At 44.0% G+C, this 24758-nt stretch overlaps 1 protein-coding gene across 2 annotated transcripts in view; it reads right to left on the bottom strand.

Annotated features, from left to right (window-relative positions):
- Positions 1-24758, bottom strand: part of fras1 (Fraser extracellular matrix complex subunit 1) — a 162762-nt gene that overhangs the window by 111019 nt on the left and 26985 nt on the right. For both annotated transcript variants that reach the window (XM_029510392.1, XM_029510393.1), the window contains exon 3: positions 1369-1476. In XM_029510392.1, the coding sequence (XP_029366252.1) occupies positions 1369-1476 (108 nt within the window). The remainder of the gene's footprint in view (positions 1-1368; positions 1477-24758) is intronic.

Here is a 24758-nt window from a genome sequence, read left to right as displayed (position 1 = left end):
TTTTCCCATAAAATTCAATACAACCGGTCGCCCCTGATGGATGGAAGGAAGGGTGAACAGATCTACGTCCATTTTTTTATCCTCTGTGCTCCGGATGTCATCTTTTCAACGACGTTAACAAATTATTTTTGTTGTGTAACGCAAATCTTCTACATCTACATCTTCTTAATCGTCTCAACGTTTTAAATTCTTCTGGCCAACAGAATAAAATCGGACATTACAGAGACATCTGTTTCCCGCTGCGTGTTTGACGCAGTGATAATAAAACAACAACATTTCGATCATATCATGTAAATTCAAGTGAATGACCAGGATGCCTCCGCTCCGTTTCCTCAGGCTGATCTTATCCCTTATCAGTTTGTGTTACTTCCTGTTTACTGTTGTTGTTTTCAGTAGCGACATCAGGCCTGTGGTAGATTATTAACCCAGAGCTCCGGTGAGAAATTTAGCAATGGATTTTCCAAAGAGGCAGGTTTGAGCTGATGTATTTAAAGCCTTGATTCTGAGCCGGGCAGATAATAAGAACCAGAGTAGATTTTTATCACATCGTAGGTGAAGGGGGAGTCGCATTTTAAGAGCTTTTTAAATAGAAGGAGCGCACGGCTTGGTGACCATGATGACTAATTTTTAATTAACAAAGGATTGCTAGCCAGCAGAGTGGAATTCATTAGACACTGATTGTTGGCTTAGCACGGGGTTGGTTTTGGATTTGATGGCGTGACCACAGGCTTCACGTTTAAACCACATTTAGGAAGCAGGCGGACAGATAGAGCGAAAAAGAGCTTTGAAAACACGTCCCTGTTAATTCAAACCAACAAAAAAAAGAAAGAAAGAAAACGGTAGACTGGAGCTAACAACCTTCCAACAGTCACCACTGTGGCAAATGAAACGGCGCCATCGACAGACTTGACTGACCATCAGCCCGTCGACTCGCTGACTCTTCCCGGAAGGCCAAACCGATTTACCGGGTTCCTGAAAGAGGTTCTAAACTTTGAGACTTTGGTTTCCTGAACATTTAAAGGTCGGCGTTCCTGACCAGGTAACCCTTTCTTTGGTTTTTTTTATACATCACGACAACACTTAGATCCCATATTTGAATAATACATATAGATTTATGTCCAATAAATTCCTAGAAAGTGAAAGACAAAAACAAATCTAGTTTTTCTTCTGCACATTTTTTTTTTTAATCATACAGAAACTGCTGCGCCACCTTAAAAAAGTTCATGACCTTGTACATGAGTGGGAGATATGAAAGTGGAACTCTTTGGGTTTCATATGCAAAAGGAATGATGGCTCTGTCTCATTTGCTCGACATTTAAAATATACATGTGTGAGTTACAATTCGGAATAAGCACAAAAAGCTCTTACCCTCTTGAAGTCGCATTGCATGTTGGGGCAGCGGACGGCCTCGCAGATGGCCACGTCGCCGTAGCAGGTACACTCCCGACATGACTCGGGCCTCCATGATGTGTTGTTCTGTCGTAACAATAAAAGACATAAAACATTACACAGGGCAAAATAAAATCCCTCTCTCACGCTCCATTTTCACCCTAACTCGCCCACATGTCATCTTTATGTTGACAGCCGGAGCGACTGACAGTCATCGTATAACACCGGGCCTCTTTGTGCATATTAATGTGACTGATTCCACAGGTCTGGATTTCACTCTCTGCCTCCCTAATAGTCTGTGAAAATGGCACATATGCATATAAATATATATATAAAAAGTAACTGGCAGACAAAAAAGTGAATCTAAGAGACAGTGCATGAAGATTACATTCAGCAGGAACGTTTCAGCTTGTATTACCCGCCCTATGAAGTCTCGTTTTAAGTTTTACTGCTCTAGTCTGCAAAAATGTGAGACCGGCTGTGAGAAAACCATTTCGTTCTTTGAACTCTTATCATCCTCTGTACTTAAGGCTGAAGGATTTCTGCTGCAGGCGAAATGAAACTGCTTCGCTGTTGATTAAAAACCTTGCACACCGCGGCCAGCTGGACCAGGAGAGCGGCCAGAGGAGGCAGAAAAGGCCCGAGATCACTCGTGCCATTTGGCTGCACCCGTTAGCGTCCCTGCTGTTTGTCAATAGCTCATAACAGTTAGCTGACAATGTCTTATGGCTAGCTTAAAGCCAAAGTTAAATCAATATTCCAGCGGCTGCGTATGCTCAGATATATCGCCTTACTCTTCATAAATCTGATTTAGCGGGATGATTAATAACCGTTTCGTGACAGGAATATCCGTTAGCAGCTGTGGACGATGGGACTGTCCCATGTGGAGGGCTCTGCTCCGTTTGAGACGGTAACCACAGCAGACCTGTTCGTTGGCCTCGGGTTAACAAGCAGGACCAGAACAGCCACACATGTGCTGACACAAGAAGCTTTTCCAACAGTGGGAATTACAGACACGCTAAATTTGCATTCATCTCTCTTCGAAGCTCGACGGGCTTCGCTCAAATGTGCCAAGCATAAATAAAATATAGTGTAATGAAATCATGGATGCCGTAATATTTGTGGGTTCAAACGGTAAGAGCTCATATCCCATATGTTCTTTTTCACTGGTTGATCCATCGTAAAGTTTCTGCATCAGAAATAAAGACAGCTTTGATGAAGGCAGCTGCAGTGTTGCTATCAAAAAGTAGGAAGACATGAATTCATGATTTGCTTTGCAGAGAGTCCTGGTTGTATCGCTGAAGTCATATCAAATGTGCAGTCGGGCTGTTTTAAGCAAAGTCAAGGTAATAATTTTGGTCTGTGCGCACATGGAGGTCTTGGCCGTCATGCAAATGTATTATTATCAGACAATAACGTGAAAAACAGCAACAGCAGGAAAATGTTCTGGCACGTTTAGAAAAAAAAAGCCACTAAGTGGAGTCACACAGCACATTACAGCCTCCTGTAACGTGACAGCGTTCTTTGAGACTACAAGAATTTAAAAAAAATATATAAAATCGAGCCACACACCTCACTCGAATCAATTAGGAGCCCCTCTAAAGGTCCACCAAAGCTCACAGCGCTCCGGATTTATTATAGCAAGGCTCTTATTTTTGTAGTTAGTGGATGCTGACAGGAAAACAACAGCTTCTGCCGTGCTGAGAAACAGGCAGAGGGATGACAAAAAGGGATGGAAACAGACTGTCAGTTTGTCCGCTGCTGTTTTTGGACGCCAAGCTGACAATATGTTTGCAACAATCATTCAAAACTGTGAACACAACAGCAGGAAGAAATGCAACCGGTAAAATGGATGTTCACTTTTTGGGTAATGACTTTGCTGTTCACCTAATGTTTCTCTTCAAAATAAATTTGCCTAACCTGATGGATGGTTTCCAACTGGATTAAATATCATGAAAATAAGATCCAAGTCTCCAATTATCCTTTCATGCTCCGAGAATCCCTGAACTGGCACTTTGAATTTCAGAGAAAAATGAGAGCCAGGCTTAATTTGTACGACTCCTCTCCATAATTGAATTAAAGTACACAAGAAAGTCACGCAGTGAGCATGCGGCGAAGACGTAGGAAACTGCTATAGGTCATGTTGAAAGACACAGTCAGGAAAGGAGAGCACCACAGAATGAAATTTTAATTAGCGCAGGCAGCCAGCTGAGGGGAATGGCACCCCTGGAGAGAGAATGTGAGTCGATATGTTCCCCGTAGCGTTGGAGCCATTTATGCGCCTGCAAAAGTGTGTTTGATTGCGGGATTGCGAGTGTGCGCTCCTGCACAGCTGTGGCCAGATGTGCGATGAGTTGATGCGCATTAATGCACTCGACGTTTATGTTCTGGCTCACGGAGGATCACGGGTGTCAGGTCGAACGCTCAAACCTCAGAAAATATTTACACAGACACACAAACGCACAATGAAACAATGATTTAGGTTTATTGGCTGCCACACACAATGTCAGATATGTGTAAACAAAGTGCGGGCCAGGAATCAGGAGCCTGTGGATTTTCATAAATAATCACAACCACAGACAATTAAGCTTAATTGAGTGTTAATTGAACAGATGATTGGAAGAGGAAGTGAAAGGTGTGCAACGTCTTTCTTCTTCTCCTCTTTTTTGATGAAGCCAAAATGCAGCAGATTATATCACTCCGAATGTAAATGAGCATCCTCGTTCGGCACAGACGGAGCAGAAATCATCATCTTTATGCTTTTTTACAATAAAAAATTGAATACAAAAGTGACAGTTCCAACTGAAGTCGTGATGCAGCGGCAGTATCTGCCAGAATAACTCAATTTTTCTGCACATCCCTCCGTCACAAAATGAGATATGAGAGAGTCACGGCCCGTTTAGCATTCATTCAAGTGCGACATCCAACTAAATGTAAAGGTGAGCGCACGCAGAGGTTCAGGTTCACTCCAGCTCCAGTTGGACGTGTTTCCACCTGGGGGGGCGGGCAGGAGAACATGGCAACTGCTGTCTTGCTCGCAGTAATGGAGACAAATGTGCCGTACTTAAACACGGGCACACAACACATCCATCCATTGGCTGAGCGCTACCAGGGAGGATTGATCAGGAACAAAGCTCCAGATTTGTCAGAAGTGAACGTGCTGAGCGGCAAAAACTGCTTTCGCATCTCTGAAAGAAACAAGCCAGGAGGAATGAAAAGCAAAGCCAGATTCGCTGCATCCTGGTATCAAGCTGCCCCCCCGCCACCAGTCTGGTTACAGCACCGCAGGAAAGAGAATCTGTCCACCAGGTAAATGAGTTCTGACTGCGAAAACCAATTTAGAAGGAGGAGCGATATCGGTTTGTCACGGTCTCCGAGGCCCGCGGACTTCTCCGACCTTTCGGTGAATCCATAAGTTTTCCATTGAGGGGGCCAAAGTGACATCCTTAACGGAAACTTTTCAGAGCCGATCCACCATAACGGCCAATATCTCTGAAAGGTGATGATCTCCAAAGCGGTGACAATGTTCCCTTTACCAGAAAGCTTTCAAACAGAACTCCGGTCTACTCTGGAATTCTCTGCTTGGAGAAAGTGGATTGAAGTTTAGATTTTTGAAAGCTTAAAAAAAAACAACAAGCTCGACAAAAATTTAAAGGAAATATAACGTCAGTGACATTATAGCTCTAAGAAGATGGTTCATTCCACTTATAAACTTTATACTTAAATAGTTTGTGTGTGTGTGTGTGTGTGTGTGTGCGAACAAGACCTTCACATGAAGGATTTGAATTCCTTTGACTTAAAACAGCTAAAGAGGTCACAGAGGTTAATAATAAGTGTGTGTGTGGCTGCCATTCATGCCATTAGGTCTTTAATAGAGCGGTGTAAAATTTAGCCCAGCAGCTAACAGGTCTGACTGGACCATCCATTTCAGGCTCGGTCTCGGGGGTGGGGGGTCCTGTTTACTTCCTGAGCAGAATGAGATTGACCCCGAGTTCGCTGTGAAATGGACTTCTTAAAGCAGTCGGGGGGGCCAAAGAGCAAAAATATCCCGTCAAAACCTGGACTGCCTCTTACCTCACCTCGCTGCCCCCCCCTGTTCTGACAAGCCCGAGCCAGGGGAGGTACACAGAGTACTAATGGCAGCCCCACCCCCACCACGCCGCCGCCGCCACCTCCTCCCGATGAGACCGTCCTCTACAGGGAGCCGTAGCTCGGCCCTGCTGACTACACGTCTGAGGCGTCGAGGGTTTTAATCTCATTCTCTGCCTCAGATTTGATTTAGGCCCGAGCCGGCTCAGCCAACACGGCCGCACGTCTCCCGATTCCATAAAGCAAAAAATAGATCCATAACTTTCACACAGAGTACGTCCCGGTAGAGACTGCTTTATGGGGCAGCGCGGCGCCGGAGTGTGTGGGCCTTCGGCTGACGGCTCGTCCCTTCGAATCTACTACAAACTGAATAATGTGAAATGAAGTGAATAAAGCATCGGTGGCCGTGGAGCAAGTTCAAAGAAATCAATGTCGTCGGTCACAGTTAATGATATGTGGGCGCTTAACGTCGTCCAAACAAAGCCAGAATGTCGAGGACAGTCCGCACCGAGCTCACCAGCTTGTGATTATTTTAATCATGGATTCATTATTTACTCCGGCAATAAAAGCTGCTGGTCGAGTCCACAACACAAAAAAATAATCTGTTTCTAAAACAAAGAAACTAATCCTCCTTAACAACACAACAAATGCTGTTCTCAATACGTTGCTTCAAGGAGCAATGAACTAATAACAATTTAATCAGCTAATTATATTTATTGTGTCGGCTCGCATGTATCGTGAATGCTAAAACCTGCTGTGTGGTCCGCTGAGAAAAAACAAGCTGGGTTACAAACAGTCTTAAAAGCATTTTCCAGCTTTGTGGATGAATTATATTCTTTACATTTTAAAATGTAATCATTTGACAAAAACACCAAATCAATGCCAAACTATTTGATTTCCTTCCTGTCAGTTAATTAATTGGTTAATGAGTCATTAATCTGAGAAGCACCGACTCCTTTTTCAGGGTATTATTTATGATCCTCTCTTGTTTTATCTCAGACGGAGCGTCTGTCTGTGTGTTTTTGTCGATGAAGGGGAAACTAAGTGATTACCAAAGTGCAGCTTTCACCTCCAATACTTTGCTCAGCAGACAACCTGAGAACATTGTGGTCACACTGGGAATCTCCCAGTGAGGAGTGTGTCCGCCTGAATGAAGCTCACGCTGGATGGAAGTGGAAGAGAAACCTGCATCCTCCTCAGATATATAAAGATGGAGGGGGGCGTACCGCGGCGGTCGACAAAGCAGATTCATTTAAAATCCTCCGGAGGACTAAAGGACTGAGTCAAACACAGCCTGGACTCTCTCTGGAGCGTGAAGAGAGGCAGCCTGCTCATCTAGCAAAATGTAATTGGGATAAAATTGGGCCAGAGCCGATGGAAAGTAAAGCTATTACTGAGGAAACTTCGATCTGGGGACACGGCGCTTTACGGCAGCCCAGAAAAGGCTTCGCTTCAGACAGAGAAGCTTCAGAGCGCCGCAAAAACAAAAGCCCAAAGACGAGCAGGTTTCTCTCCTGGTCCTGTCAGCACAGATTTCTATTTACAGCTAATCGACCTGATCGTGTGTGTGTGTGTGTGTGTACTTGTTTGCACAACAACACACAACTGGGTCAGGTTTCTGTAATACAAGAGGGAATTAGCAGAGCTGGAGCAAATCAATGTAAGCCGATGAATTTACTCCGACAGAAAAACGTTAACAATGCTTTGTTCAACATGACCTTAATATCAGAGTGAGATTTGAATCCCCGAGAACTTTTAAAGCGTTTTCTGGAAAAAACATGAGGACTTTCCTGCTTCAGTTCTAGTAAAAGCATAAAAGAAGTTGCTAAACATGAAAAAGACTTGTCAGATCTGTGAGTTTAAAGGACGCCGGAGGAGATTCGGCTCTTTGATCCCTTCTCTATAAAAAATATGGGCTTGAGTGGCTCATCTGATGTGAGCGATGCACAGAAAAGTTTAGACTTCTTTTTTTTTTTTTTTTTTGCACAAAGCAATAACAGGTTATAACTTGAAATAACCTCTTGCTCAAGTTCCCCCTTCCACCAGGAGTGTTAGCATTTCGGTTTTCAGAGGGCAACAGCTGCGCCGCTCCTGTTTCATCCCAGTAAATCCCTGCTGAAATGAATTCAAACACATTAATTTGCTTCAGATTTAATTGCTTTATCTCACCAATCCTTTTCACTCCGGCCAAGTGATTATATGCTAATTTCTTGTGAAGCAAGCTGTGAAAACAAGCAAAGTTTACAGCACCGGCCGGCTGAAGGACGCCTACAGCTGTCACGGCCTCTGCCAAAGAGCCTGATTTAATCAAAGCTTTGGCAAATTATTCAGAGCGAAGAGGTGACTCCTCAAACTTCCACCGCTGTCCTGAGAGTTATTCATTATCCGACCACCAATGCAGGCCATTAAACAGCGGAGGAATCTGCAATGCAAAGCAGGAGGCAGTCTCCTCTGCCACGAGGTTAGCATTGTCATGCTAATAGCTGTAGATATTTGTCTGAAGGGGTGTTGGGGGGGGGGGGGGGTTCGTTTAAAAGTTGTGACTTAGCTCATTGATTCAGCTTTCCCACCGTGCCTCCAGTCCAATTAGAGGGCCTGCTGGTAAGACATAACAAATGACTGGCTGATCGTTGGCCTCCCAGCACCCATAAATCCAGCTGTCTGCCCTCTCCACCCACCACGACTGCTATCGCTGCTGCTGCAGCCAAGTGCCAGCATCGAGCCGGGTAATGGGTTCTGGATCATCAAACAGATGGCCCAAAGAGTCAGGGTGCACCGCAAACAGAGAGATCAGCGCCGAGGCCGACGGAAAGAGAAACAAGCTTGAGTTGCTTCGTGAAAATATTAATTCAACTTCAATTCGGCATGAAAATATCGAAGATTTGAGTCTTAGGAAAGCAGTTTCTCCACAGCGGCGTGCTGTAGGAGGAGCCAAACTGAAATAACCTTGGGCCCTGCTCCAGTCTGCACTGACAGTCCCTGACCCATTTAGACGGGTGGGGAATAGAAATGCACACACAGATAATCATTTTTTTGAACGGCGGCAAAAAAGCATGCAGACAAACCGCCCACAAAGGAAATAATTCTGCATAAGTAATGAGTGAAGACGTAAAGGGGACTTTTTTTTTTTTTTAGCTGCTGTAGAGCAACAAAATCAAGAGCATACAGAAACATTTTGCTCAATAACCCCCCGTCTCAATGCTCATTAGCTCTAATTAAAAATCGATGCCTGGAGTCCAGGAAAAAGTTTTATCGCCGCTCTGACGATTTGTGCCGCACTTCAGCTTGAGTTTGATTTCGAAATTTCATCGGCGGGCCGACGAGAAGGAGAGTGAAACAATTTTCTGGGAGTCAGAGAGGTGTGGTGAGCATTCAGCGAAGCGAGAAGAAGAAGTGACTGCCACGTACTGTATGTGCACAGAGAGTACAGACAGCGATACATAATGCATGCTGCCAGCGTTCACTCCGAGAGCCTCCTTTGCTTTCACTGTGCGCCTTTTGAAGGAGCTGACTCATTCATTATCTAGTTTTACAGGATCTTCACATTTGACAAAGCTCATTTGCATTCATTCGCAAAGACTCGGCGAAGACGCCGCATTGCATAATTCAGAATCTGTCTGACAAATCTGTCTCATTTGTTCCCGTTTCGTCGCTCCTGTCGGCCCACGGCTCGGCTCTCTCCGTTTTTCGGCCACGGACCCGCCGCCGTCCCTCCGGAGAGCATCAACGCCTCCGCAGGCAGCGGTGAAAAGAGCCACAGCTTTTAGGCTAACAAAACAAAAGGTAAATAATTCATTTATGCAGATAGCTGCGTGAGGGGAAGCTTTGAAGTCGCTCTCTTACTGTTCCAGTCTTCCCTGAACACGAGGAGGACGGCGCTTTTACCGACTCAATAATTCTCCACTCAGGTGTTCTGGGAGTCACGTCAGGTGATGGATGCCCTCCATCGGCCAGCTACAGCACAAAGTCTCACAAAGAATCACTGACTTCCATAGAGAACACCACACCAGTTAAATATTAACGACGAGTGATTTCTGGCCCATTTTGAGATATCTTGTGGGGAAAGCTTTTGAATCTGTAACCAAATTTTAAATTTGGGGCAGCTGCTAGAGGAGCCGGAGCCGGAGCTCCGTGCTGCAACACAACTGCAATCACACTCGAAGAAAAAAAACAAAAAAAACAAACAAAAAACAGTTGGATCACGTTTCATGAAACCTCAGACCAAACGGCCGCAGGACGTCCTGTTGGCGGCATCACCGGCTCACCAGAGTCACGTTGCACATTCCCGGCCAAGGTTTAACTTTAAACACAGATTATAGAGCGTTAACAGTTCACAGCACTTTGCCCTGTTAGCTCTGCGTGTCATCATCCTCTTGTTGTAGCATCAGAGTGTTGATTCGGCGAAAAAATTCCAAAATAAACCACTCACATTAGCTCCTAGCAGACAAGGACGCTGTCAGCGAAGCTTACACTTCTGAAATCCTTTAAATTAAGTAGAATATTTATGGCATTAAGAACCATAAGCCATCTCAAGCGTAGTTTTACATCTCCTCTCTCAGGCTAAAACTTCCTTTTCAGGGTGGAACAGTGCTGCGATCCTTTATCGAGCGATGTGTGTTAAAATAAAATAAATAAAAGAAAAAACCTCCGGAGCGGTGACATACATCTGCTCTCAGAAATATGAAGCACCAGATGATAAAAATTAAATCCAACACTCATAAAACAAGTATGGGAACTTTGCAAATCACCCTTGGGTGTAAAATGACTAGACAGGGCAGCCACCCATCACAAACACACACAGGCACACACAGATGAGGATGTACGGATTACCAGAGGGCCAGCTCTCTGACAGCTTCAGCGGCCGAAGGGAACCTGACACAGGAAGCAGGGCAGGCTGCTATCTGAGTGAGAGGAGCAGCAGCTGTGTGTGTGTGTGTGTGTGTGTGTATGTGTGTGTGTGTGTATGTGTGTGCGCGTTCTACCCTCTGAGCTGCACAACAAAAATAACATATGCCATTTGGTATGAGCGTGTGTGTCTGTGTGTGTGTGTGTGTGCAAAGCATGAGAAGGCAATTAGAGCAGAGCTAAGCTGCAAGCGCACAAGCTACAGTAAACACAACCACACCACACTACAATCACACAACGCCCAGCTGCCTCGAGCCACAACCACACACCACCACCAAGACTCCTTGTGGGTCAGAGATGAAAGTGAGTTACACTCAAAAACGAAATACTCTTCTTCTCAGCTGCGTCTGTTGAATCGTGTGTGAGTGACTGCAGTGTCGTGGATTTTTTTTGCTGAACGCACAAAGAGTTGAGATTACATAAGAACGGCAGTGTGCGTCAAGGACAGAAAAGATATTCATATTATTTAAAAGAAAAAAAAAAAACAAAACACACAGACACTGCTTGGCTTCGGTCACTGTTGCCATCTGCAGCAACGTCTGAGATGAACAGACTCGATTGTGCGACACACACCAGGCAGCCAACAAACTCAGCCCGAGGGGAGCGTTGGCGGAGGAAGTTAAAGAGAAAACCGATTCTCAATGAATCAATCAGATCGGTTTAACATACATCGTCACTGAAACGGCGTATTTCCCTGAAGCCTTGATCAAAGTGTCGAATCCCTCGATAAGGAAACCCTCATTCAGATCTGGGTCGTCTTCAGAGTCTTGATTAGAATAAGTGGAACAGGACTAAATGTTAAAGGAGCCAAACAGACCGAAGTGTGTGTGTGTGTGTGTGTTCATAATCCAATCAGCCTTCTCTGTACTCTCTAATTGGGTTTTGTGCTCCAGCAGCTCAGACTCAGGCAGCTTCTTCCTTTTAGGGAGGTTTTGTCGACTTTTCTTTACACTGTGAGTGTTAAAGCACGTTGCAGTATCCGTTACACACTGCCTGCCTGACTGCCTGCTAACAAATAAACACACTTACGCACACTCTGTAAACCACCTTTCACCACTGCTGACAAGATACTTTCAGAGTTTCTACACAGGAAGACGTGTATTTGTGTTGACAGCGATTCTGACTGCCACTTTTCTGTGTGTGTGTCTGTGTGTGGTGCGCTCCCTGCCCCCCCACCCTCGACGCCACCGATAAGATATCAGCTCTGAACATTTTCAGTGTTTTCCAGACGCTGATACACGACCACTTTGTACTAACTAACCAAATCGATGAACAACACCACGAACTGGATCGGGATTAAAAACAGGAAACGATTTACTTTTTGGGGACCTGATGTCCTCACGTGGGTGCCGAGTCGTGAAAATGACAAATCAGTGTCCTCACGACGTCATGGAAGCTTTGTTGGAGTGCAAACATTCATTCAACTCTATAAACTATTTATTATCGGTGGTCAAAGGTTAAAGGTCACAGTGACCTCACAAAACACATTTTTATTCTAAACAGTTTTTTTTTTTTTTTTACAAACTCCCAGAAATCCTTCAGGGTGCAGAACTAATTGATAACACAATGATTTTTTTCATGTAAAAATCTGCATGTCAGACTTCTTCCTCAACAAATTTCAGATGCATAAAGTTCGCCGCCAGCAGGGACCGCCATCGTGTCAAGTTTCCTCAGAGATTTAATGAGGTGATCAAATAATGAATTTATGGGTTCACTGCAGCACTTTTGCAGCGTTCCCAGTCGAGGACTCCGGCTGCTGCCGAGCAAAACGTCAGTCCAGCTCAGCGCAGGCACCAAAAATCCAAACAAATAATTCAGCAAGAAGAACGGATCACAATATTGTTTCTAGAAAATTCTGCCATGTTCAAACTCTATGATGCTTTCGTCCTTTTGTTGATTATACAGCAACTCCACTCAAAAAGAGTTCCTTCTCTAGATCTTTAAAATGTTCAGCACTTTGGATGATGCAGCTATTTTTAAGCATCATTCGTCTTATGAATGTTTCTTTCGCTGTGTTTCAGGTTCTTATGACGTGGTGGGTGCCATGTAAGCCTGAATTTCCCTTCAGGATCCATCCGTACACGCACCGGTAATATAACATCCTGTGACTTTATGCAGCTGCTCAGAGCGTTCCTTGTATCTATCAACCGTTTTCTTTCCATTCTCTCCAAATCGTAGAAATTGAATGCCGGCTACATTAGCAGCTTTGCAGCGTCTTCTAATAATAGAATTATTTTTCACCCCTGTAAGCAGTCCCATCACAACAGCTGCTAAATTGAAACCTCACACCCGAACAGCCACCCAAGAATCTTTTTCTGGTCGGAATATAATGTGCATTTTGTCCATTTTGCTTTATTGAAAACGCTCTTTTGAGGGAAACCTGTTTCTTTCCTCCACATAATGACTTTGCTTCCCCTCAGGGATCAATAAAGTTCATCTAATCCGATTTCCTCTCGTTTTGATTTCATCTGCAAAAAAAAAAAAAAATCCCTAACCCTTCATCTAATGGCCCCCCCAAAAAAGTAAGAAACCTGAAATCTGTCTTAAGGGAGCTCATCATCTCTCTGCAGCTTTAAATATAACCATCACCTTGAATGAACCGTATTCCAAATTCTCTTAAAAGCCAAAACAAAGGGATGTTGAAAAGATGCAGCATCTTATCATTGTCTTTTCCGCTCACACTTTTTTTTCATTTTAGTCTTTGAATCTTATTATTCACGTTGAGCCTGAATATGAATTACTCTCTGCAAATGTCTCCTGTCCTTTTTTATTTTTCTCATTTCCTTTGGATGGATTGCTTCTTCATTCGGGAGTTTTTTGTTGGGTTTTTTTTCCATAACACCCCCGTGGCTCCTCTGAATCAGCAGAACGAGCTGTAATTTTGCCTCTCAGTCGGCGGCATTTGCATGTGTAAATAAGCTGACTCTGATGGCCAGCCCTATAGATCTCACAACCTCTCAATAGGTGTGATAACTTTTATGACAAAGTCTCCTTCTGAAGCGCTCCCTCTCTCGCTCATCTTGTGATTCAGTGTTCCCGAAGCCTTTCCCTTGTTCATGCAGTTAATTTAACACATCGCCATGCGCGCGGATACGTAACTGTCAAATTGAAAACTTGGCAGATTTATCGGCGTGTTCTGATATAAAAAGGCTTGTAGTATTATCCCTGCAGGCTGAGGAAAGGTGCAGCTGTGCTCGTGAGCTCGGAACAGGACTTTCTGCAGCTCTGACACTTTAACTTCACTCCGGGCCGCCGGCCTTTTATGTAACATGGACCGGCTCCAGCAGGCTTCACGGAGGGAAGCCGGCTAACAAACTGTGCTGCGTGACTTATTTGAAAAGGAGTCTCGCCGTGCTGCCTCTCCTCCTCCCCCCAGCAAGCACATCAGCGGGGTAATTATTTGGCAGAAGACATTGTGGAACAGATCTGACATCTGCAATTATGATGAGGACGAAGCATGAGGATGTCATTTCAATTGTCTGATCTGTGATCCCAAAGGGGCCTGAAGCAGATGAGATGAGCTGAAGTGGGAACTCTTTCTCTTCAACAGATAAAGTTTTTTAGCTGCACCTGCACGTAGTGCACACATTTTAAAGTCCACAAGTTCAATAATGTGTAACAAAGCACAAAAAAATAACGGTCCTGGTCATTCCACCATCAGTTCAGTCATGAAAGCTTCTAGAAGAGTTCTCTGGATCTGGAAACCGGTTTCACTGACTAAACCTGCGCCTGGAGCCGTGCTAGCAGGAAAGTCATTGAGATATTTTAGTCTGAACCAAAGTGGCACACCTCATGTTGCCATTCCTGAGCTATGCTGCTACCGCGGCTAATAATATCTGGAATCTGAGGAGAGTTTAATCCTTTATAGAAGCTCTATTGGAAAAAAAAAAAAAAACAGCTTCACCCTTTTCACTGACCTGCAGATGACCCGAGCGCGTCTCTGAATATACCTGCAGGGAATCTCAGCAGAGTTAAGAAATGACAGATGTGGACTTTCTGCGAAAATGCTTGTGGAGGAAATGGAGGACCTGCATCGGTCAAATCACCTTTAACTCTAAAGGTCATGGCTTCCGATCAATACCCGTCAGAGAGCAGTATGCAGTCATCACCTGACAAGTGAGCGCAGCATCACGACCGGAGGGCGAATCGCATAAAATGTCGTTAGCATGCTAATTAAGGATGCACAGGAGCTCTGAGGAAGCTTCAGGGCATCTTCAGGCTTCCCAAACAGGTGATGGTTCTCCTTTAAAAAAAAAAAAAAACACGTTATGCAACCAGGAGTGAATACTTTATTTTGGGGGGGCGCGTTCAGCGGCAGATTAATCTACATTTGTTGCTCCGGTGAATATTTGGGGCAGTAGGACAGTGTGTGTGGGATTAAATCAGAATAAACTACAGTGATATAACACAGTTTATGCAAACAGCGTTGTCATAAATACTTCACTGTTCAAAAAAAGGCTTCGGTCGTTTAATGATCTAAACACGCACAACACAAACTACTCTCACCGGTGCGGTGTGTGAGTATGTGTCCGTCCGGGTTCTGTGTGGCACGGGACCAAAAAATAAAACCAGAAAACTTCAGTTCCTCAAATGGCTCCAAAAGTCTGTTACCTTCAGCTCAAGTCTGACGTCCCCGGAGATGTTCTTATCAATTAGACTGAGGAAGACAAAACTAATTTTAAATGTTTGGTATTAGAAAAATCTAATTTAGTTATTTTATCCCTCAAGCCCTTTTGGTTTCAATATGAAGCGTTTTACATCCTTTTCAGGTGACATTAAGAGGATTTGGTCCCTTCAGGGTATAAAACAACACAATATCAGACTTTGCTAAAATACTCATTCCTTTTTCTTTTTCATCTTTGACTCAATTAACTGCATTTTCAGCTTCCTGCAGTGTATTTCCCAAATGAGAAGAATGCGGAGAGCTAATGGTCTTTGTCAGAAGCAGCGCTCAGTGGGAATCCTTGTTCTTTCAACTTCAGTCAGGTGGAACGCAGTGTGTTCGGCCTAAACATGCAATTCCTGAGCAACAGAGGGAATCCGAAATCAGAGAGGAAGAGCTCTGAATCTTTAACTCTACCTGAAAGTACATGTTGTTTAGGGTTGGGTTTTCAATTCATTTCATTGAAAGTGTTGGTGAGAGCTCGGATTAACGATCCAGCCTCACGCCGTGCGTCATCATTTCCATTCAGCATTAAGAACCTGCAGCCTCCGTTTCAATGCTCCTCCGCGGCTGGAATAATGCTGCAGGAACGCTTACATTCCTTTATTTATTTCTTTTTCCTTTTTTTAATCAGAGGCAGCTTTGATAGCAACACCCTCCGGCTGGGAAACCTTCAGCCACACAAACATCCATTTTGGGCTTTTGATCTGAGTGACAGGAGGACGGCTCTAATCTGCCTGATTCAGACATGCGTCGCTTCTCTTTTGCTCCAAAAACAGCAGCGGAGAGAAGATGTATGGAGACCTGCAGCGTTTTCAACCAGCTTCAGTCGTACTGATGCAACATTTCTGTTCGACCACAATCTTGCAGAGCGACCAGTTAGGTCCACCCAGCAGATTTTCTTCAGACTGACAGCTTTATCAAAAATATTCATATAGAGGCAACGCGCCCAACGGCCGGAGGATTTGCTGATGTATATACGAGACATCAGTAAACCCAGATCTCCATCTGATGTAACGCCGCTGCAATATGAAAAACTGTATCCTGCATTCAAGCATGTTTTTAAAGTGTCATCATTCAAATTATATCCATAAATCAATCAATCAGATAAATCAAAGAGAAAACTTTGGGATGCTTATTTGCAAAACGCTGCTCCAAGCTCGACTTCTTCAGGTGTCATCGTCGGGCTTCGCTTATAGACGCTACAAGACATCTCTAGTACCGACAGGACGGTCAATTATCCATAACTCTGCAGCTCTGTGTGGCGTTTACAGGGCCTTGCTTTTTATTTTTATTGCACTTTGGTTCCATATAGTTCAGTCTTAGTGTTCCCATAAAGCTTGTTTCCAGTAGCAACAGAGACGGAGGTACTTTCAGAAGTATTCCCGCTGTGCAGTACTGCTCAGGGCGGGACGTCTCGCAGCCAAAGAGCCAGATAGACGGGAATCTGCAGCTGATTTCGAACACATTAGTTCGAGCAACTTTAAGAGGAAATAATAATTCTGAGGTTTGTGGTTTTTCACTCTGTTACGTCTTCCTGCCGCCTATGAAAACTCCGACAGCTTAGAGAACTGTTTCTTAGCCACCAAAACAAAATTCAGCTATCCCCAGGGAACAGCTTCACTAAATCTGTGAAAACAACAAACAAGAAAAGCAAAGACTCCAGCCAGGACCAGAAATGAGGTTTTAAAAATAATTAACCTTCAGCTCAGCCGTCGTCTAGGTGAGACGTTACATAAAACGTATCACTTCCTGTTGCGTCCGTCGTGTCGAGGGTTTCAGGCCGAAGAGCTGTGTGGTCACTTCCTGACAATTACCACGACTAATATCGGCAGCAGACATTTCAGAGCCGGTCTAAAGAGGACAAAGGGTGAAACCAAACACTCCTGAGACCCTCCAGAGAAACACGCACAGCAAAGAAAAGCTGGAAGTTTGTTTTTCTTTTTTCTTTTTTTTTGAACCAGACAGTAAAAATGAGATGACATTAGATCCAGCACAGGAGGGAGAAATGTGAGAAGAGGTGTGCGACTTAGGTGGGGCAGAGCAACCTGAAGTAATTCTTGAAGAAATGAGTTTTTGTGTTACAGGCTGAGGCAGGAAGTTTCTGTGCCGTCCTGAAAAGGCTCTGCTGCTGCTGCGGCCGACGTGTTCTTATTTTTCTCATTTCATTCTGAACTTCTCACTCGTGGGACTGAAAACTTTGAAGCGTGGGTCAGTTTTGATTTCGCTTCATTTCCTGTGCATCTCCCTCTGTCTCATCATCGCGCCATGCGTTTGTGTTTGCGTGGCGGCTGATGCCGTACTGAGCAGGTGCCTGTGTGAATAATCCATGACAGCCTCGCCCTGATTTAGTAAAGCTCTGTGATGACGCCGCACTGACTCCAACACAGATTATTTTGGTGGCAAAGACTTTCTCCAAAAAAAAAAAAAACAGCTGCAGCCAGGCGCCACGAAGAAAACGCTGCAGCTATTTTAGCTTTCGGTTTGAAACTGTATATCGGGGCGGGGGGAATAAAAATCACCCAGCTGAGTTATTTGGGCTGATGGATGGAGATTTCTATGTAAAGATGCCTTGGCAGTGCTGGGAAAAAAGGATAAATAACAATCATCAGTGGCCGTGAAACATTCCTGACGCCAATTAAAGGACAATGGCGGCAGGAAGCCATTATGACTCGGATGATGGCAGCCTGTGGCGCGGCCTGGATCGCAGCGGCAAACATGATACTGCAAGCCAACTATTTGTGGCCTCATAAAGGAAACTGCCAATGTGCCGTACTGTATTTATCCATCTTGGCTCAAAGGTTTTTCCGCCACGGGGTAGAATCGCCATGAAAAGAGCAGGGGGGGAGGAGGTGAGGCTTGCCGGGGGTTTAAAACTCATTCCCAGTCGATAGCGAATATTTGGCCTGTGGAGCGCTGCAGAAAACAGACAGGAAGTCAAGTGCACGTCCTTTCACACGCCCGCATTGTGCACCTGCACCTGATTTAGCATTTTCATATTCAGTCCCACGAAAACAGGTTGATGTTCCATCATAAAAGAAATATGCGATCAAAAGGAAAATCAGACAACATTGGCGCACACACAGCCGCCGTAAGACAACGAACGAGGAGATGACGGCCAGCGGAGAACTTCTCCCACCTCCGGAGTTCCACAGAACAAAGTCACACCTCGGTTCTGTTCCTGCTGAAGCTGAATGGTGGTTCGAATCTCACGTCCGTTCATTTCGATTCATTTGTGGTCCTGAGACCACATAAGTAAACATAAAATCATCTGATAGAGGCCTTGAGGGTTAATGGAGACAAATGAAAGAAATTTTACTCTCATTCCGGTCTCTTTTTATCTCCTGGCTTTATTCAGCTTTAGGGAATTCAAAGAGCCGACCTTAGCGGTGCTGATAGTAAATTCCTGTATTGTATTAAAAAAAAAAAAACAACCTCCGGAGTGTTTCAGCTGTCTCGTTAGTCGAGCGCTCGCTGCCATCTTTGACAGATAAAAAGGAATCACAACGAGACTCGTCTTTGCCATTTCTTCCAGAGACGGAGTGGCAAGAATTTGGAAAGCGTTAAATAAAAAGAGGCAATATCATAAAACATGTAAACTGCAAAGGCAACATCTGTAAAACATAAAACTGAAAGTGGCCCACGAGGAGTCCTGAGGCACTTCAGTAAGGACGGCGTGAAGCCAGAGATGGATTTTTCACCTTGTCAGCTAATTTCACATCACTGCAGTGCCAAAAAAAAAAAAAAAAGAGAGAGAGGCATCTTCAGCGCTGGCATTAATATCTGTTTTTCTCTTGATGTGTCATTTAAAATGCTCTAAACTTAAGTTTTCCCTTTGCTGCATTGTTAGCATCAATGCAGAGAACTTCAGAAGTTTCTTCTACTGGAGACGCCTGTTGGTGAGTAAAAAAAAATGATATATGATGTTCCAAAGCCTGAACTGTGTTTCTATTATTATTATTAATTATTATTAGGATGAGGAGGGCTGAACGAACATCTGCAGCCTTTAATGACTGCGTGAAACAGCCAGATTGATGAGTTGGTCGACAGGAAGTGATTCATTACGTGCTGATCTGCTTTTTGGACTCCTCAGAGTATTTGAAGGTGCCACTTCGAGTCCTTTATCATGAAAATAATCATAAGTTGACATCTGACTTGACTTTTTTTTTTTTAATCCAGACAGCAGTCACCACACACCAACAGGAGTCGGACAGCTGAGGAGGCCACAATCGAATCGCTGACGTTGCTCTGCTTGGTGGAGCTCAGTCCAGAAACCACGTGACGCACATTCCCTGAATGCCGCCGTGCCAAAAGTGCAGAGAGAGGACGGGCACCGTGATGGAAACTGGGATCAGTCTGCACACAAGGGACCAACATGAAGGGCCAACGTCACAACGACGTCTCATTCTGCCTCTGTCATGTTCTAACTATGAAATACATGTCAGATACGTGCATCTGTTGTTTTAACAGAGAAGGAAATGGCTCTGATGGCCAATCAAAGGCCACCATGTCGGTCCCTCGCACAGCCAACACTTTAATTCAATCGGATTTACGTTGTTGTAGCATTTTGCGACTTATCGTAAATGAATATTCTGTTTGTGTTGTGATTTATTCAGCTTTGGGCTGACAGGAGTTTTCTAAGTCTCTCATCAGGTCGCCTCTTTTGGAAAGATACACCTGTTTTCTCTGAAAGTAGATTTTTAATTTTCATTTTGTTACAGCTTAAATCTTGCAAAAAAAAAAAAATCAATAAATTTCTTTAACAAATTAAATCTAATTTTAATATTATATAAAATCAATACTGATGGGAGAGGTGAAGGTTTATTAAACCTGTGAAAACTGCCCCACTTCTTACTGGATTTATTACCCTCTTCATTTCGAATGACAGTAAATTGTTCCAAACACGATGCCATCAGCTAATCGAACACCAAACTGATTTCAGGCCGTTCTCCATCCAGGCCAAGCATTATTGTGTCATATCTCAGCGGTGAGACACACACACACACAAAAAAACAATCAAACATCAGACCAGAAAATGCTTTTTTAATCCTCAGGGGAAACGTTTAACTCCACATTACTCATCAAATGGACGGAGGTTCAGAACAAGGCGAGACAAGCAGCTCTTGTCACATAAACACAGTAACCACAGAGCAGCAGCGCGGCTCCGTCCGCAGCATGTCAACGAGCAGAGATCTCACTCAGACTGACAGAGCAGTTATTGGATATTTGGCCCCAGGTGAGCAGCAGGTGCCTGGAGGCGTAACAACACAAGTTATGTGAAATATGTAAACAATTGGCAGGCAGGAGTTGGCCGAGTCATGTCGGTCTCTGCTCCTGCAGCCTACGAACCGAGGCCAAAAACTCTCCTTCACACTGACGATAGAAAATCAATACGAGATCGGACGACATAAATATCCTGAATTCATTTCAAACAGCTCTGCATCCTGAGAGCGTGTTTGCTGCAAAGTGTCGAAAGCCTCCCACAGAGATCGATAAATTAAATAAAGTAAAAACTGAGATCAATGACTAATAGGGAAGAGGAAAGAGAAACGCAGCGAGGAGGTCAGAAGTTCAGCGCCATTAGTGCAGATCAAAACAGCTGAAATCTTATTTCAACAACAACTCATTATTCTTCGGGGAACAACTCATTCCTAACCCTTCTTAAATCGTTTGGCTGCAGCTTTGGAAAGTTCCCGAAGTTTTCAGAGTTTTGAGAAACAGACTGCAGTAGTTCAGGACGAATCTGGAAGATGTGAAGAAACAAGAAGGTGCTTTTTCATGGTTACGTCTTTTATTAAAAACGTGCCTCACAATTAGACAATTTTTAACTAATTTAGTCTCCATTAAGGCTTTTACATGTTTCACGCCTTTGTTTGTTCCTTTTAAAGTTGCCCTCAATAAAGACTCTGAATGCTGTAAGTGTGGATAGGAAATCAGAAAAATGAAGAAAAAAAACAAAAACCTGAATTTTCCATTATTCTAAAGATGAAAACGCTGTAAAACAAAGAAAAGCTGAACACAGAAAGTTCCTCTCATGTGTTTGGGTTGATCTGAAGTTTCTATCTTTATCTGATCAGGAGTTCTGCTCATTAATGATGTAAAATCTTTATTCTGTCAACACAATAAACTCAGAAACATACAGCACTGATCCACAGACTCTGATTGGCTGTGACATCACCCACCAGGGCCAATAGGAGCGTCCGAAGTAGAGACGTGACTCCAGATGTCACTGTCACAGAAATAAATAAAAAAAAAACTTAATTAAATTGGGATGTTGAATGTTAACCACAGACAACACCGTGGATTCTAACCCCCCCCCCCCCCCCCACCGTGCACGTTTCATCATTTCTGTCTTTGCTGTCATCACGTGCAAAGCAATTACGCCACATTCATCTCAGTTATGTCTCATCTGTTTGTCGTAATTACACCCACGTCACAAACGTAATGATTCATCAATGTCTGGTGCACAGACCGACACCATCCTCTTCCTCGACCTTCCTCTGAGGAAGAGGATGGACAATGGTGATCCAGTTCTGATTAAAGTCCACACACACACACACACACACACACACACACACACACCTAATGCGGGATAATCAAAGCAGGTACATACAAAAATTATATTTAGAATGACCTTATTTAAGATTATTTCAGGGTTAGGGTTCGACAAAAAGTGCTTTGACTGTGTTTAAAAGCGTGAATGAAGTTCATCAGTTCCAAATGTATGCAACATCTTTCAAATTCACCTGAACTCAGATTTATTCATGCAAATCTATCAATTTATCAATGAGGAAAAACGTCTTTATCGCAGAATAACTGGCGCGAGAACTGGTTCTAAATGTTTGAAGACTTCATCAAGACATGTCGTTAAAAGGACGTAAAAAAAAATACAAATAAAATTCAGGTTTTAATATTTTAACAATCTTTAACTTTAATACAATATTGATGGAGCTGCTGGTTACTTTGAAGAAAATTTTAAAAAATCACCGCAGTCAGCCGGCTCACATGAAATAAAGGATAATGTGTTCGGGCATTAAAGCACAACAGGGAGTGAGGAATGACCAAAATAAAATCTCGCTGTGGGGTAAAAGTTAAATCAGGACCTTCGGGGGGAGTCCAAGCCGTTTAAAGATACAAACCGCAGCAGCACCGACTTCAATACGCCGCTGAGGCCGGATTTCTCAGCAGCTTCCTTCGTCAGGCCCTGGTTGATCACGTCTTTAATTTACGAGTTCATTTCCCTTTTTTTATTCTTCGTTTTTGTGTAAATCATCAGTCACTCTCACTTCCTGCTTCTGTTGTTTGTTTTTTTTCCTGCTAAAAAAAATATTTTTTGTGTGATGTTCGTTCCTTCGTTTTTCCGCTCACAGGGAAATAATAAAAAAAATAAAAAAAACTGGATAAACTAAGTTCGTCAAATTGCATTGGAATCTATGGGAAAATGTCCCTCCTTCTCACTCCAGGCCGGCTATGAATTAGGGGGCGTGGCTACCGTATGATAGTCAGACTGGACCACCCAATCAGGACGGAGGACAGATCAGGTCAGATCAACCTTCTCCTCCAAATTCAGTGTCTTCTGTGTTCAAATAAACCAAAATAAAAATTTGAGGCTTGAAAATGGAAGCTCATAAAGCGAAAGGTGACGTGAACAAGACTTCCTACATGACAAAAAAACCCAAACAGGAAGCTTCTTCCTTGTCAGTCCTCTTCATTCTTGGTGGAACTTCACTTCCTGTTAATATCGCCACATTCCTACTTTTAGTCCGATCACTGTTCCCTCCGTTCCTCCTGCCGGGTCACAGCAGGGCAGGATCAATAATCCAGCAGGAAACATCTCCGCCTGTCGTTCCTCACGGCGTGCTCGCCGCGGCTTCCGCTTTCTGAGGCAGCAGCAGCGGCGACCTCTCTGTGGGGAGAGAGCGTCGCCCAGACGGAGGGAAAAGTGAGGAAGGACGCAGCCAAGCGTGGCAGCACAAATCATCTCCACGCCAAAGGAAACATGACAGGTGAGTGCAGACGAGTCTCAGGCCTCAAGGTCCGCTGAGGAATAAACGGGCAGCGCGAAGAAGAAGAAGAAGGTCAGGCAGTGACAGGCAGGCCAGAGAGGCGTCAGTCCGATATGTTCTCTATGAGCCGGAACACAATTTTCTGATTTTCATAAATGTAGAAATAGAATAAATGTCTGACAATTTTCCACCATAGAAAAATTACTTCCCCTGCAGAAGCAACTGTAGAACATTCTGGGGAAAAAAAAAACATTTATTAGCTGCTTTTTGACCAAGTTAGACTGTTGAGCAGTGAGCAGCTAGTTAGCTTAGCTTAGCATAAACTCTGGTTTATGCTCGTAAAAGAGATCGCTTTGATCTCAAGCATCTACCCGGTAAAACAAAGCAGAAATAACACTTTAACCCGTTTTGGGTTACAGGTTGACAACACCGTAACTATGGCAACAGAAATTTGTGATTTCATCTCTAACCAAACCGAGCCAGGAGTGTTTTTATGGATGACTGTGGCAACAAAGGTCGGTATTTTGCTCTAGGCCATCATTTTTATTATTGTAACCACGACAACCAAGATGCCGCCATAGAGGTAAATACCAGCACTAGAACGATCCGTGTCGATGTTCGCGTTTTGGTCACATGATGGCATCACTGCTAAAGGCCATGGGAGGTAACAGAAAGCTCCAGAAGAAACCGTTTAGTTTTACATTGAAGTAAAATCATGCTGTTAAATGTCATTTTGCCGACGGCGTCGAGTATGACAGTTGTTGCCGTGGTTACTCACAAGTCGACATGGCGTCTCCATGGAATCACTTCACATAAACTATTTATCAGGTCCGTCGAAGCAAACAACCGTTAACCGGTCAGAAACAGGAACAGCCTGCGGCGTTGGCATGAGAGGACCGAAGCAGACCGGGTCTGCAGCTTCAGGCGCTTTTTATCTCTTCTTGTACACATTTCTGCGCTCGCTGTCGCTTCCTGGAGGATGAACCTCCTCACCGCTCCAGATGGCCATTCTCCGGCTGCCAGGTATGACAGTCTGCAGCTGACAGGAAGCGTTGGCGTGAAGGAGCGTCTATGGTCTCTGAGACAAAGGTTAAAAATGTCCTCCATATGGCGCCACCCAGGACAAATTCAGGGCTCCGTCAAGGGCAAAACTTCAGCCGGAGTGAAACTGTCGGCTCGGGGGGGGGGGGGGGCAGCTCTTAGAAGACATTTGGGAGGTAATTAAGGTTGAGGAGAAGCCCACCAGCTGTGCAGAGGTCAAGGATTCAAAAGATCCAATTCAGTTCAGGGTGAGGCTTATCTGGTTCTGATACTGTAAAGGCCAAACATATATCGACCAACAGTAAGATTTAAAAAAAAAAAAAAAAATCAAACCACCACAATCTGCTTCATGTGGTTGTTTGGACCGAAGCCAGACTGATTGATATGCTCGGTGTTACTGCGAGCAGACAAGATGCTGAAGATAAAAAAAAAACAAAAAAAAAAAAAAAACAGGAAGTGTTGTATTAAACGTTTGAAGGGGAAGCTCTGATCCTCTGAGACCGGGGCTTTTCAGGTAAGCTGCACAGATGATGAGCATGAATCATCGACACCTGAGCGACCATATTTAATGTGGCAGATGGCGGCAGGCTGAAGGCCATCGAGGAAAATCCAAACAAGCATGTCTGAGATGGTGACGGCAGTTTGAAGGTTCTCGACGTTTCTCC

The sequence above is a fragment of the Echeneis naucrates genome, chromosome 9 (genome assembly GCF_900963305.1).
Source record: "Echeneis naucrates chromosome 9, fEcheNa1.1, whole genome shotgun sequence".
Taxonomy (NCBI): domain Eukaryota; kingdom Metazoa; phylum Chordata; class Actinopteri; order Carangiformes; family Echeneidae; genus Echeneis; species Echeneis naucrates.
The sequence above is the reverse complement of the archived record's forward strand: the minus strand, read 5'-3'. Positions and strand labels throughout refer to the sequence as shown.